The sequence below is a fragment of the Erpetoichthys calabaricus genome, chromosome 4, assembly GCF_900747795.2.
Source record: "Erpetoichthys calabaricus chromosome 4, fErpCal1.3, whole genome shotgun sequence".
In the NCBI taxonomy this organism is placed as follows: domain Eukaryota; kingdom Metazoa; phylum Chordata; class Cladistia; order Polypteriformes; family Polypteridae; genus Erpetoichthys; species Erpetoichthys calabaricus.
The window spans coordinates 101,904,959-101,919,706 of record NC_041397.2 but is presented as its reverse complement, the minus strand read 5'-3'; the positions used below and the strand labels follow the sequence as shown (position 1 = coordinate 101,919,706).

The 14,748-nt window shown below is 37.4% G+C and overlaps 1 protein-coding gene across 2 annotated transcripts in view; it reads left to right on the top strand.

The window, feature by feature from the left end:
- Positions 1–8,726: 8,726 nt before the first annotated feature.
- pcdh17 (protocadherin 17) overlaps positions 8,727–14,748 on the top strand; it is a 129,764-nt gene continuing 123,742 nt past the window's right edge. The window contains exons 1-2 of one of the 2 annotated variants that reach the window (XM_028799634.2): positions 8,727–9,318; positions 10,325–13,170. In XM_028799634.2, coding sequence (XP_028655467.1) covers positions 10,687–13,170 — 2,484 coding nt within the window. In that variant the 5' untranslated portion in view covers positions 8,727–9,318; positions 10,325–10,686. The remainder of the gene's footprint in view (positions 9,319–10,324; positions 13,171–14,748) is intronic. The other variant, XM_028799632.2, reaches the window with a different exon arrangement.

Genomic DNA, 14,748 nt, shown 5'->3' with positions numbered 1-14,748 from the left:
GGACTTAGTTCCGGCAAAACTATGACAGTTTTGTTCCTCCAAATTATAGAAATTAGTACTCATCTTGTGTTTGAGTATTTATTTGTCCAATAATTATGAAATGTCCAGATTAATCTCTGAATATAGACTATGTAATCCTTCATAACTCCAGAATATCTTCCATTCTTCAGTAGCAATCTTCTTTGCCAACATACCTGGAAAGATATAAACTTTCTTGAGAACGCCAATAATTAGGAAGTCTAGGGCTGTTACAAAATGTACATGTTCCACAATGTACAGAGAACTTCTACTTCAATGGTCTAAAACCTTAAGCCTGTTTCATCTAGGAGGAAACACTTGAGTGAGGCATCTCTCATGCCACAGAGTGGGCAAACATGCACACCACAGGCTTCAGGTAGTCAAGAAAAGTACATTGTACAGGAAACTGAATTTCATCTAGAAATGTCCTGATCTAGGTTCCGTTTGCAGTTGTGATGATGCACTGTTTATTGAACTTTTTTTCTGATAGTGAGAACTAAAATGGTGCTAAAACATCAATGCAAGCCACAGCTGTGGAACACCATTGTCTTAGCAGTAAGTCTAGACCTGAATATGTTATGCTCAGTAATACAGGGCATTTTCTTTATAGCACTGTAGGAGGGAAATAAGAAAATATCTGTAAGCCATACCTTGTTTTTTAAATGAGTCAGACTTAAAGCGGTTCATCATCTTGGTTTGATCCTCTTTGTCAGTTTAGCAGCTCAGAAGGAGTTAGAAACAAATAGAATGTTCAATGAACTTTACTGTAAAACATTGCTACTTAAAATGGCACCAGCAATTTTCAATTGTTTTTGTATACATATTACTTCCTTTTATTCTACATATAAGGCAGATGTATAAACTCTATTTCTCAACTCCTTTATCCATTACAGTATTACATTTATATATATATATATATATATATATATATATATATATATATATATATATATATATATATATATATATATACAGTATATATATATATATATATATATATATATATATATATATATATATATATATATATATATATATATATATATATATGTCTATATATAGTGACTGTATAACAAAATGAATTATTAAAAACATGAAAAAGGATTGAATGTAACTCAAAGGTTTACTAAATGTAACTTAAAGCTTAAGCGCATTAAGTCTCTGCCTTGTCTTAGAGAAACTACCAATGTAATTTTCCAAGGTTAGAATCAGATAAATGAGTACTAATCCCCACCCCCCACCCCCCACAGAAAGCAGAGATAAACTGATTTGAAAACCCATACACCCCTTCTATGAAGTGGTGCTAAGATCAATAAGACAATCTGCAAAACACCCAACAAGAGTCAGGTATTACTGGTTGCTTTAGTTGACTGGAGGAGGTGGTAACATTTTGCATATTAAGAGTCAGATGACATGATATATTAGATAAGGTGATGGTAATTAGAAAAAAGTATAAAAGCAGGTGAATTACTTAATTCAGGGGCTCATTTCGTTGACTGAAACATTTGTGCACAATTCTGTGCAAATAAAGAAATGTTTAGCATTCTCATGTGGACTTCCATTCCACACAAACACAAGGAGAATATGTAAACTCCACAAAGTCATTTAATTAACCTTTTCATTCAGAGCCATAAGGCACTAAACATTGGGTTACCATGCCCTCCTATGTAGCAATTCATCCTTTGATTATCGGTATCTGCTTTATCTAGTTCAGGATCATGGCAGCTTGGAATTTATCACCAGTAGTATTTACCTCAAGGCATGGACATGCCTTGAATGGGGTGACAGTACATCAGGAAGTGCACTCACACAGTGCCAATTTACTTTCACCAAGGAACCTGTCTTTGGGATGTGGGAGAAAACTCAGAGTGCACAGAGAACAAAAAAACTATGCAGAACTGGTAAGAACAAACTCCACCAGGTAGTGGCAAGTCTGAGATTTGAACCTAATCTCCGGGAGTTGTAAGCACTGCAACCTCTACTTCTATATAAAAGTTAAAAAAGGAAAAATGACAAGAAATTAATGGACTTAGGTTGGCTACTTTGAATTATTTCGACTATGCTGCAGATGTGGCTGTATTTTAATTTCTTTTTTTTTTCAGCACCACTAAGTAATATTTCGTTATAGTTTCTTGTAAATCAGACCAGTAGAAAATTTTCCCCCAAGATCATGATAAATTTTAAGGTCTATCTATTTTTGCATGCCACTGGGTTTTATTTTTGTTTTCTATGACTGCTTTTCTCTCTTAAGACCTGTACAAATTCTGAAGAAGTCCTGAGGAATTTTTTTTCAGGATTGCAGCAGATAGCTGTTTGTTGCTTGGTAACCTTACATCTAGCTGTAACACATAATTTTATCAAAGATCTATGGCTTTCATCAATGCTCTATGCTGTGATTACTTGTTTGGTGTTTCCTGTCCATTTCTAGACAAAGAAAAGGGAAAACATGTGAGATCATCTTAAATGGCAATTCATTTTCCTTATATAAATCGATAACAAAACGGTGCTTTATAATATTTGGTAAATAAATAAATAAATAAGTGTAAACAAAAATACAAATAAATCTTTGAGATTTTATTTAGTTGTGTGCCTTCCTGAAGGACTTTATTCTATGCATCAATTATTTCTTTGAGGAATTTAGATGTTAATTAAAATGAATGATCAAAAAATAAAAACATTCACGCGATGATATTGCTACATGTTGTCTTAATTAAGTACTGCTGTCTTAATCTTTTTTGTACACAGCTTTCTCAGTCCTGTGCAGAAATCAAAACAACTGGCACTGCAATACCCAGCACTGTAACACTAACTCTTCTGTGCTTAGCTGTACTTATTATTCATTGCCACAGCTGTTGCTCACCTTTCAAGCCATTACCCACTGGGATAACAAGTTCAGAATTACGTGAAGGCTTGGTTTGCCACCTGTACGATAGGAAATTAGTCACGGATTCATCTTACAACAAAGAGAGTAATTTAAAACCAAAAGTTGGAATTAAAGGAAGCCACAGGTGTACTTGCTTGAATAGCAGGTCCATCAGTCTGTCAAACCTTGACTTGATTATATTATGCTAGGACATTTTAAAATAGATGCTTGTATAACCTTACGAGCCAGCTGCAATCCATTTGAAAATCCATATTCAGTGGTGTGCTGTGGAGCCTCAGTAGTTATTTCTGCTGACCTACGGCATTTGGGGTCTTGCACTTTCTGTGTGGCATCATCACTAAATACTTTTTCCTTAACAATTCAAAAACTTGAAATACTTGCAATATAAAATTGTGCTTTGCGTCCATGGATGGATTGATTATAGCTAATATGTGCTACACATGAATAAGCATTTTTTTAATCTTAACTAATTCTTCTTAGAATCTACTTAATGTATCTAACTTACTAATAGCTGTATATTTTACAACATAAAAGATCTGTAAGATTATCACTTTTGCAGTTTACTTTGTTGGTTAAAAAAATCTCATTTTAATATCCAATTATTCATCCTGTGATACTTTTTTTAGAGTGTAAAAGTTGATAAACATTTCTTTTTTCTGCAGTTTTTGGAATAGGTTACCATTTTAACAGTGACTTGAGATGAGCAGAGTTAATATTTGGCACTTAGTATCTTTCTACACACCACACTATGACTATGACAAAACTGGGATATTGGCAATTAGAAAAATATGTAGGATTTTTTGGGTAAACTTTGACCCAAACGTACAAAGTTCCATGATTTTTTTATAATTTTGATTTTGGTAAAAATATATTCATGTTGTTGTAAAATAACCCTGCTAGGCCTATATCTCTATTGTTTTCTTTTTTTTAATGTGTTGATACATATGACAAATTATTTTATACTTTAATTGACAGCTCTTTGATTAGGGTAGAAGTAGACCTTAAAATGTTTATTCTGATTTAATACATCGCAATCTTCTTTTGGAAATATTGTACTCAGTGTAGTTTTCGATGGATGTGCTGTATGTATTTTTGTAAGGTGTTCTCTAGGCTAAATAACATTTAATTAAGAAAAAGTAGATGAGAGAATTAGAGACACAATGTTTCACTGAAATACTCACAGAGGTATTGCATCCGTAACCCTCTTATAATTTTTGTTTTTTTCAGTGTGGGAATATACTTCATTTGGTTTTTTTTTTCCAATAACATAATTTTAATATTCTGAAAGCTATTTTTAAAATATAAAATTTATTATAAAATGTCTCCCTAGCTTTATGCCTTTCTGTCTCTTCCTGCACCATTCGCATTCATGTAAAAAACAAATAAATAAAAGTCCACCTTTTAAGATTATTGAATCAAGTCAAACAATATCTAGAAGGCACAAAAGTAATGTCCCAAAATTATAAACATTATTGAAATGTTCTCAAGCAAAAACACTCTCCTTTATAATATACTCAGGAAATCTCGCCCAATTACACAAAAGTGCAAGAATCATACTTTTTTTAAAAAATAAATTTCTTACAATATGTAGAAATAGTTTAAAAGTGCAGGATGGGCTTTGAGACAAGCAGCTCATTAAAAAATACAACATCTGGCCTCCAGGGGGCATCAAGCACTAGGTTAATTTCTTCCAGAAACAAGTAAAGGGTCGGTCGGCACTGTGGCAGAACATATCATTATAAAACTGTTGCCTCACAGCTCCCAGGTTCCAAGTATGATTCACTCTTACGGTTCTTTCTCTGTGGATTTTTCACAGTCTCCCTACGACTATGTGAATATATGTGTGTGCTCCTCTCACTATGAAGTGCAGTTCTGGCAATATTCATTGATTTGCTTTTCTCAATTTGTTTCTTGTTCTACAATAAACGAGTTTAATGTCCAGAGCAGCATGCTGCTCTCTGCCTGCCGGAACCTGTTGGTTTAGTTTCTAATGCACTGCCCCCCTCTACAGAACAAAGTGGTCAGCGCTTAGAAGAACAAACAGGCACATAGTAATTTCCACACTTATTCATTTAAATTACTGGTTGTTGTACTGACTATTAGTAATTAAATCAGCACCAGTTTAAATAGCACATGCTTAGTATTTATTTTAGAGAATATACAGTATTGTACACTAAACTAAAATGTGTGTGATGCTATAAAAATGCTTAATATGATTGGCACTGCAAGAACCTGCAAAAATCTATATTATTATGATAATGTCATCTTTTGTTTTGGAAGATTTATGTTCCAAAGCATTGTCATGTTAAAAAAAAGAAGAAAAAAAAATTGGTCAGAAATGCTGCATCATGACTGGCTAGTTTTGATTAACTGCTGAGATAGACAAAGAATTCAAAGATTATCTGCTGGGTATTGTAATTACACTGTACAGGAAAGAAGCAGTATGATAAAAAACACTACTGAGCAACATGTTTCAAGCATAGCTCTATCAGTCTCTGCACTGCATATATACTGCTGTGTTGCTTGGCTTAACTTAACTTAACTAGAATATGTCTGATATAATCTCATTAGTCACATCTCTCCTTTGTTAATTGTGTTAGCTCATAACTAATATTTCACCTTTGAAAAAACAAATATGTCTTTTTTAGCAGCTTTTTGAAGTCCTCCTCATGATGCTATACAATATGTACCCTGGTATACTTGTATAACCACTTGCTTTGCAGCTTTTGTTAATCTGCACTGGTGAAGAGCACGACATATACTGTAAATGCATTTGTAGCCAGCTCAGTATCCTACAAGCTAACTACTAACAAGCAGGCAATGTGTTAGATGATTCATCCCAACTGGTGGCTTCATAAAAGTGTTGTTTGTTTTAAGCCTGTTTCGCCTCTCTGGTTTCAAAAATCTATTTTTAAAAAATAACAGAATCCAAATGAACGAGTTAACTTTTTCTGCCCATCATCAAGGAAATAATAATAAACTGATATACAGTACTTTTTTATATAGAACTGTGTGATGTTGAAAAGGAAACAAGCAGTAAAAAACAGTTAGGACAACAAATATAAAATAATATATTGCTTTAGGCCATATGCAAAAGTTATTTTTTTTACTTGAAATCATGGTCACTTGCTGGGAATTAATATCTAAGACGAAAGGATTACATTTTTTTTCAAAAGCAAAGTAATAAGTGGACAGAAATCAGAATGCTTTAGACACTGATGCAGAATAGGATTATAATCCTGGTCTGTAAAGGGAACACAAAATGGATAAAAAGATTTCAGGAACAGCTCTGGTTTTATTAAGGGATTTAGACCATTGAATCCCATCACCAGTAAATTACAAAGCAAGCAGGAACTGTGAACAAAGGTGAATATGTGTATGTTGTGATTTATTTATTTATTTTTTTTGGAATTCAATCATTAAAATAATGCTAAAGTCACATCTTGTATAATGTACCTGCCATCCATTAGGTGGTTTTAGAAATGAAAAACTGATGAAATGTATTTTTGATTGCTTGACCCCGTGTCACAAAGGTATAGAAGAAATCTCTTGCTTCCCTCGCAGATCATAATAATGAATCACCTTTGCCTTGTCGTAATTAAACATATTAGATTAACAATTTTATTTAATTTACACTTTGAGGACACAAGAATCTACAACTGAACTGTCAGAAACACAAAAGGAACATTCTACCAAACAGGTCAAGATCTACATTTTCAAACACCATGGTGGCCTAAAGCACTTGTTAATAAGTATGATACACATGTTGAAGTGCTTTCATTTGAAGAAACTACAATGCAAACGGAGTTTGACTTTTCTCATGGATCTACAGGTACCTCACGTTTTGTCATTGTTCTAATCAGAAAGAACAAGTAGTTTAAACTCGGATGATGATCAAAATAAAATGAGCTCTTATTTTCTTACAATTGTAATTATCTAACACAAACCAACAACAAGCAGCACTAATATTACCTTAGTGATTACTGTTATGAAACAATCAAATGAGCAAATATCTAGTGATTCTTCTGCTGATGGTTGTTTGGTGTGCATCAGATCTCACCAGTATACATTGTCTTGTTGCAACTCTGCTCTCTCACATCCTTCCATTCTTTACGGAACCTGCTACATCTGAAAATCCATTTCATATAGCTAGCATAATGTTGACACTTTAGTACAATTTTGAGAGATACAACGTTCCGTCGTCATCCTCATCATCAGATAGTTAAGCAGTATTATATGAATTAAGTACAAAGGATTGAAAAGATTGCAACATTTATGAAAGACAATATGCTGACTCCTAAGTGCACTAAATGAAATGCAAAAAGTGGCGTAAGCGTTAATGTCCTCTCATCCCAACACGTCAATAAGTTACATCAAACATTATCTATTTAGTTCTTAAAGCTATGCCTTGATATTTGTGAGAGGGTTGTGTGGTATATTTTTTAACTGAATGGGTTGCAAGAAGAAATTTAATGTGTTTTGATCCATGCTGAGGCATTGCTTACATACTATGCGTAATAACGGTAAACGTAAAAAGATGATAAATACAGTCAATGCCAGCGGCATAAGGCAAAAGCCACGAGACTCCAGACGGGACGCCTATTTCACACATAACATATTCACCCGTAACGTAGCAATTTCGAATCACCGATATTTTTGTTCAAGGCGTTTGCCATCCTTTAGTAAAAGCGTTCATTTTGAATCAGGTTCATGAAAAAATACATAAAGGAACAAACAGAAGAATAATGAAGTGTACCCAATTTAAAACCGGAACACATTCCTTTTAACAGCTCCCGCGGTTATTCAAAATGATGATTTTAGATCAGATCTTAACGATGGACTCTAAAACACATTATAATGCTTGGATTCTAAGTCCAGTCGGAGGATTCTTCATTACAGACGCGCAATAGTGCATGCCTCGTGTCCACTGCAGATGCAGAGGTCTGTCGGTTTATTTCACCGCTGTCTCTCCCGAGAGTGAAGAATGGTGTTTCCTCTTACCTTCTTCATAAGAATAAAGAAACGTACGTGTAATATTGCCAAAATCAGCCTATGAATAAACCTCATCCGCTTTACCGGAAAGTCTGTCTTAACGTGTGCGTTACCATCGGGTGCTGCAGCTTATGCGGCTCTCAGAGCTTTTCGCCTGAATAAAACGAACCAAGGAAGAAGGTGAGGAATTACAGAAACTCGCACGCGTACTATGAGAATCCCAGATATAATCAGTTGGTGTTAAAGAGACACACACACAATCGCACGTCAACGATGGGAGTGTTATAAAAAAAATTAAATAAAAAAAAAAGTCACGGTGAGTTTAAAATAGTGATTCTGCTAATTTGTTATAATCTTGCCTCGTGTGAGAAAGCGCATATCAGTCATTTTGGCAAACTGCTGAACGGTGGATGTTCAAGTTCCTAACTTTTACATCCTGGCAAAATTTAAAACGTACATACAATTTAAAATTGAGGTGGGGACCCGACTTATCAAATCAGAGGCTAAAGTGAAGAAACAACTAGAGCTGGTTTACATTTGAAAGAAAAAAAAAACAAACAAACAAAACATGATTTGTGCATTTGGAAGAACAAATTCCGTAAAATCCTTTCTCCAATTACTCTGTCAAAACTAACAGTTCTAATCACACACTCCCTGAACTGATTTGTTAATCCCACCCTCGACGCCAAACGCGGATCAGTGATTGGGGAAGAGGCCGCATGGGCTGGGTCTGTCTCTTCATTGCTCATTGGTTGGCAGGAGATCAGTAACAATGTTTAACGCACTATGAGGTGAACAGAGTTAGTCAGCGAGAGGCACTGGAAGAGAGAGAGAGAGAGAGAGAGAGAGCGAGAGAGAGGGAGGGTGAGAGAGCAAGAGAGAGAGAGAGAGAGAGAGAGAGATGTAGGTGCACAGTGTAAAATAATAATCCTCGCATCTTCAACTGTTGATGTGACACGGAACAGCCACACATCATTTCCATTCAGGAAATTTGAGATTTTAAAGCAAACCTCGCCTTTGACTTTCTCAGCTATTTCTTTACATTTCGGGACTAATTAGAAACTGGCAAGGGCAACGCAAAAAGAGGTACATTTTTACCCTGCATCAATGCAGTATGCGGGACACTGACGACTGATCACAATGTTAATATCCCTTCTGGATCTATATTTTCTTACTGGATCTTCACCCTCTGCTAAGCATTCTTCAGGGTGGAATTTAGTGACTTGCTGAAAAAAGGAGGCGTGAGTGGAAGCAATCCGCTGCATTACAATCAGAGAGCAATTGTGAATCCTCGCTCATTGATATTGCCAGCATTACTTTCTGGACCAGTTTACTTGAATGCACGCTCACCAGTTCGCTACAAAGGGGGGTAGAGAGGAAAGAAGAGAAGAGAACTGATGCAGGCTGGGACAAAGCATAACTGCGTGAGTGTCAAAAGCCAAGTATTTAACCGAACGATATGTAAAGCGGTCCATAGGATTAGATTTTTTTTTTGTTAATAAAGTGCAGGGCAATGAAGCGGTACGCTGCGAGTTAATACGACTTAGCCTCTGATTCAGAGAGTGGATGCAACAGCTTCTCCAGTGGAAGCCCTGAGGGTCCCCAAGCCCTCTTGCAGAGAATAATTTTAAGGGGAGAAAGGGGCACTAGGGGAGCAGTTTTTTGATGGTTATTTAGGTAAACACCCGCTGACAGTGTTCCATGTTTGAGCACTATGTAGCCTTGGTGCTTATGTCGCTTTAAAAAAATAAAGGGGAAACCGAGATGGCCACGGTGCAGATATTTGAATGTAATAAGAATTTCTAAAACTATTGCGTTGTTGCTCATTTCTATATCACGTTTCACCGTTCAACGTATTGTTTGAATAACCGTAATATAGAATTAATACAATTTCGGATAATAATTGTCTTAATATATTTAAGATGACTTGTTTTTCGCAGTCGTAGTATTAGCGCAGAAAAACGTTGAATAAAAAAATTGAGAACATTTGTAACATATTGTGTAGTGGAAGGTTTGCAACCTGCTGCTTTTTTAGACTTATGGAATAACATACAGCGTGAGAAATATTCAAACAAACCTGCGTTTTCATAAACAAAAAATCGGTATTTTTAATCGATTGCATCTAGCTTGCCAATTACAATACGCCTTAGCCGAATGCTTTATATGAGCCCGCTAAACGGCAGCCCAGGTTCCACTAGCAAATCGGAGCTCCCTTTATCATTTTGAACGAGTAATCCAATTAAATGTACAGTATACGGGCACGGTGCCGACGGTCCATAGCGAGCCGGCAACAGATAATACATGATTTATTTGTAATAGTCCTTCACAGAAAACCAATCAGGCACCTTAGGTTAGAATCGATTTTTATTGCTTCCCTACCACCGACACTTAAAATCCTTAGCGTTATTTTCCCTTTTTTTTGTATTTCAGAAGAGAAAAAACGCCGCGACTGTTGCATCGGAGCTCTGCGAGTGAAGACCTGCGCCCTGTTAAGCGGGGCTGCTTATGGGCGTTTAGCTGAAAAGAAGGCACTGCATTTGAATTCAGCGGCTGTGCAGCACCATCCCTTGAAAATTGTTAAAGGAAAGCAGCTGTATTTAAGCACATTTATGGATTGACCATTCCTGCCGCAGCATTTGTATCCCTCTCCCATCCATATCACTGTGAACCTGATACATCTGCCTAATGACAATTATTACTACGAACGATCATTTTGTTGTGCAGATCAACAGGTTTGCAAGTATAGCCAAAATCTCGATAACAACGTAAAGCGCGCATTCGGAGAGAGGGGGATGTACCTTTCTGTTTTATTTTTCCTTTTTCTGTGGGCGCAAGCCCTGACATCGAAAAACCTTAATTATTCTGTCCCAGAGGAGCAAGGGCCTAGGTTTCAGATTGGCAGCATTGCCAAAGATGCCAGGCTCGGACCTGCGGACCGAAATAAGAAATCAAACTTTCGGGTTTTGGAGAATTCCGCACCACATCTTATCGACGTGGACCCCGAGAGCGGAATGCTGTACACCAAGCAGCGCATCGACAGGGAAACACTGTGCAGACGAAACCCCAAGTGCCAGCTCTCTTTGGAAGTGTTTGCCAACGACAAAGAGATCTACATGATCAAAGTGGACGTCCAGGATATAAACGACAATGCTCCCAGCTTCCCATCGGATCAAATTGATATTGACATTTCGGAAAACGCAGCGCCTGGGACTCGCTTTCCCCTGACAAGCGCGCACGATCCCGACTCTGGTGAAAACGGGCTAAAGACTTATCAGATCACCCGTGACGATTACAATCTTTTTTCACTGGACGTAAAATCCAGAGGAGACGGGACTAAGTTCCCCGAGTTAGTCATCCAGAGACCTTTGGATAGGGAAGAGCAGAGCCATCACACCCTTATACTGACGGCTTTGGATGGAGGAGAACATCCCAGATCAGGGACGGTACAGATCAACGTGAAAGTTATCGACTCCAATGACAATAGCCCATCGTTTGAACAGCCTTCCTACACTGTGGAAATCCCTGAAAATGCCCCCGTGGGCTCGGTTCTAATAGATTTAAACGCTACAGATCCGGATGAAGGCACCAATGGGCAGGTTGTTTATTCTTTCAGCAGCTACACGCCCGACAGGATCCGAGAGCTTTTCTTCATTGATCCTAAAACAGGTGTCATAAAGATTCAGGGGGAAATTGACTATGAGGAAAGTGGAATAATTGAGATTGATGTTCAGGCAAAGGATTTAGGACCCAATCCAATTCCTGCCCATTGTAAAGTCACAGTCAAAGTAATTGATAAAAATGACAATATGCCCTCAATTGGTTTTGTTTCAGTCCGGCAGGGGGCCATTAGTGAGTCAACCCCCCCTGGCACTGTCATTGCCCTGGTTAGGGTGGCAGACAAGGATTCAGGCAGAAATGGTCAGCTCCAATGCAGAGTGCTGGGCAATGTGCCTTTCAGACTTGAAGAGAACTATGACAATTTTTACACTGTAGTCACAGATAGGCCTTTAGACAGGGAAGTCCAGGACGAATACAATGTCACCATTGTGGCCAAAGACAATGGGGTTCCACCCCTCAATTCAACCAAATCTTTCACAGTTAAAATCTTAGATGAAAATGATAACGCGCCCCGTTTTACTAAACCGGTTTACCTTCTGCAGGTGCCAGAGAATAACATCCCCGGGGAATATTTGGGCTCAGTTCTAGCCCATGATCCAGATATGGGCTTGAATGGGACTGTGTCATATTCAGTTTTGCCATCGCATGTAGGGGATGTGTCCATTTACACGTATGTGTCAGTGAACCCCACAAATGGAGCCATTTACGCATTAAGATCCTTTAACTATGAGCAAACTAAGTTTTTTGAGTTTAAAGTCCTGGCAAAGGATTCAGGGTCACCTCATTTGGAAAGTAATGCGACTGTCCGGGTCAGCGTTTTAGATGTTAATGACAATGCTCCTGTGATCGTTTTACCACTCCTGCAGAATGACACAGCTGAAATTCATGTACCTCGAAACGTCGGGGTGGGCTACATTGTGACCACAGTAAGAGCTGTGGATAATGATTATGGAGAAAGTGGGCGGCTGACTTATGAGATTTCCGATGGGAATGAGGATCACTTGTTTGAGATAGACTCAGTTACTGGGGAGATCCGGACTGTGCACCCTTTCTGGGAGGAAGTAGCACCAGTTGCTGAGCTCATAGTAAAAGTGACAGATCATGGAAAACCCACCCTTTCTGCTGTGGCTAAACTGATCATTAAAGCCTATACTGGTTCCCCACCAGAAGGGGAGCCACGGATAAATGAGGAGCAGCATCACTGGGACATGTCATTGCCTTTAATCGTCACTTTGAGCATCATTTCCATCATCCTACTTGCTGCCATGATTACCATAGCTGTAAAGTGCAAGAGGGAAAACAAAGAGATCAGGACTTATAACTGCAGGATTGCAGAGTACTCACATCCCCAGTTAGGCAAAAACAAGAAGAAAAAGATCAATAAGAACGATATCATGTTGGTGCAAAGTGAAGTTGAGGAGAGAGATGCTATGAATGTCATGAATGTGGTCAGTAGCCCCTCGCTTGCCACTTCCCCTATGTATTTTGATTATCAGACCAGATTACCCTTGAGTTCACCCAGGTCAGAGGTTATGTACCTGAAACCCACCTCTAACAATCTGACTGTTCCTCAAGGACATGTTGGCTGTCACACCAGTTTTACAAGCTCTGTGACAAACACAACTGAGACTCCAGTTAATAGGATGTCAATAATTCAGGTAGGAAACAAAATTTACATCCATCTTATACCCCCTTAATTTAGTCTCCACCTGTTCTTCTTCCTTTCTCTCTTACAGCTCTTTATGTAAATGCTCTGAAAAGAAATAGCACACTTTAAAGTGAAAAAGCGTGTTTCCAGGGGTTTTATCATGTGAGCAAGACAGATTGTTAGTTCTGTTGAAACCGCGGATTGTGATTTATGTCGAAATCTAAGCTTTATACACATTCACAACCTTATGCTGTGCTACATTTATATGGTAATTTAAGAACACACCATACTTGTTCTTATCTTTTTCCTGAGGATTTGCTGTGTTTTTGATAATATGCAAGTCAAAACACTTCTCAGAAGTCTAAAAATAAAAAAAAAGTAAAATTAACTTCTATCCATTGTTTTCTTTAAATTGTGTACCTGACTTTACTGTTAGAATAAGAATAGTTAAACTGAAAAAAAAGAGGTTGGGGGTGTCACAAGTACCTTTGTGGGGACTGCACAATTTCTTTTTTAGCATTTAGTAGATAAAAATAGCTTATTTAGTAACGAGTCATCAAAGAATTTTATGGCCAAGGAAGAGTGTCTGGCATTGAGATCTTAAAGACTTCACTAAGGGACATCACGTAAAAACACATTCAAGCATTCCTTCTTTCCGGAAGGTGTTATTCCAGTCATATCCTGGCAAAAATAAGCCCTTTCCGAATGTGTTTATTTGCCTCACAGTGTGCACATTTCCTAAGTAAACAGAGCCGCTTTCCATCTGACAGGTTTGGCGTGTGTGTGCGTGTGTATGTGCGTGTAAGCTTGCAGCCGTGTATGTGCATTTCCTTACCATAAATGTCATTTTTTTTTATATGCATATGCATTTTGTTTTTTCAGCAAAGAGGTCAAGGCACTTTGGAAAGTAGGTCTGTAAAACCTTCTAAAAACTGTTAAGGTATACTTGCTTTCTACATTCCTTGTTAATGCTGCTTTGTGAAGAGCTATTTCACTAAGCCCCTGACAACTACTGCATATCCCTTGTGCTAAGCCTGTTTTAAGCAATTTGAAATCTGTCATGTCAGACAAGGCTAAAGTCCTACTTAAAACACTGTACACTAGGTATAATAATCATATGCAACCTGATAGATTACTAGTGGTGAGCTGCTGACATGTTCTACTATAACATATGTTAGCAGATGATGAATTTTTGTTTTTTGCTCTTTTTATTTTTGCGTATGTCTATGGGATTTTCCCCTGTAGGATGATAGTATACTGTTTAGCCTCACCAGGTTTATAAATAGACTGGAAATCCAATTCAAAAAGAACAAGGGAACAGTTGACGAAGCATGGTATCCATGCTCTCTAATGGCTACATCTGCAATAAACTTTTAAGGCGACATCTATTGTATTACTAAAAACATCCTCATGTATTACATTGTATAATATGTTAATAAAGATAGATAGATAGATTATGTACTATATTAATAAAGGTAGGGAAATAGATAGACAGATAGATAACATTCATTGTGAAGAAACTCTCCATGCAAATGCAATAGGCACCTTTTTAATAGTTTAAAACTATTATTTAACTTTCATTAGATGC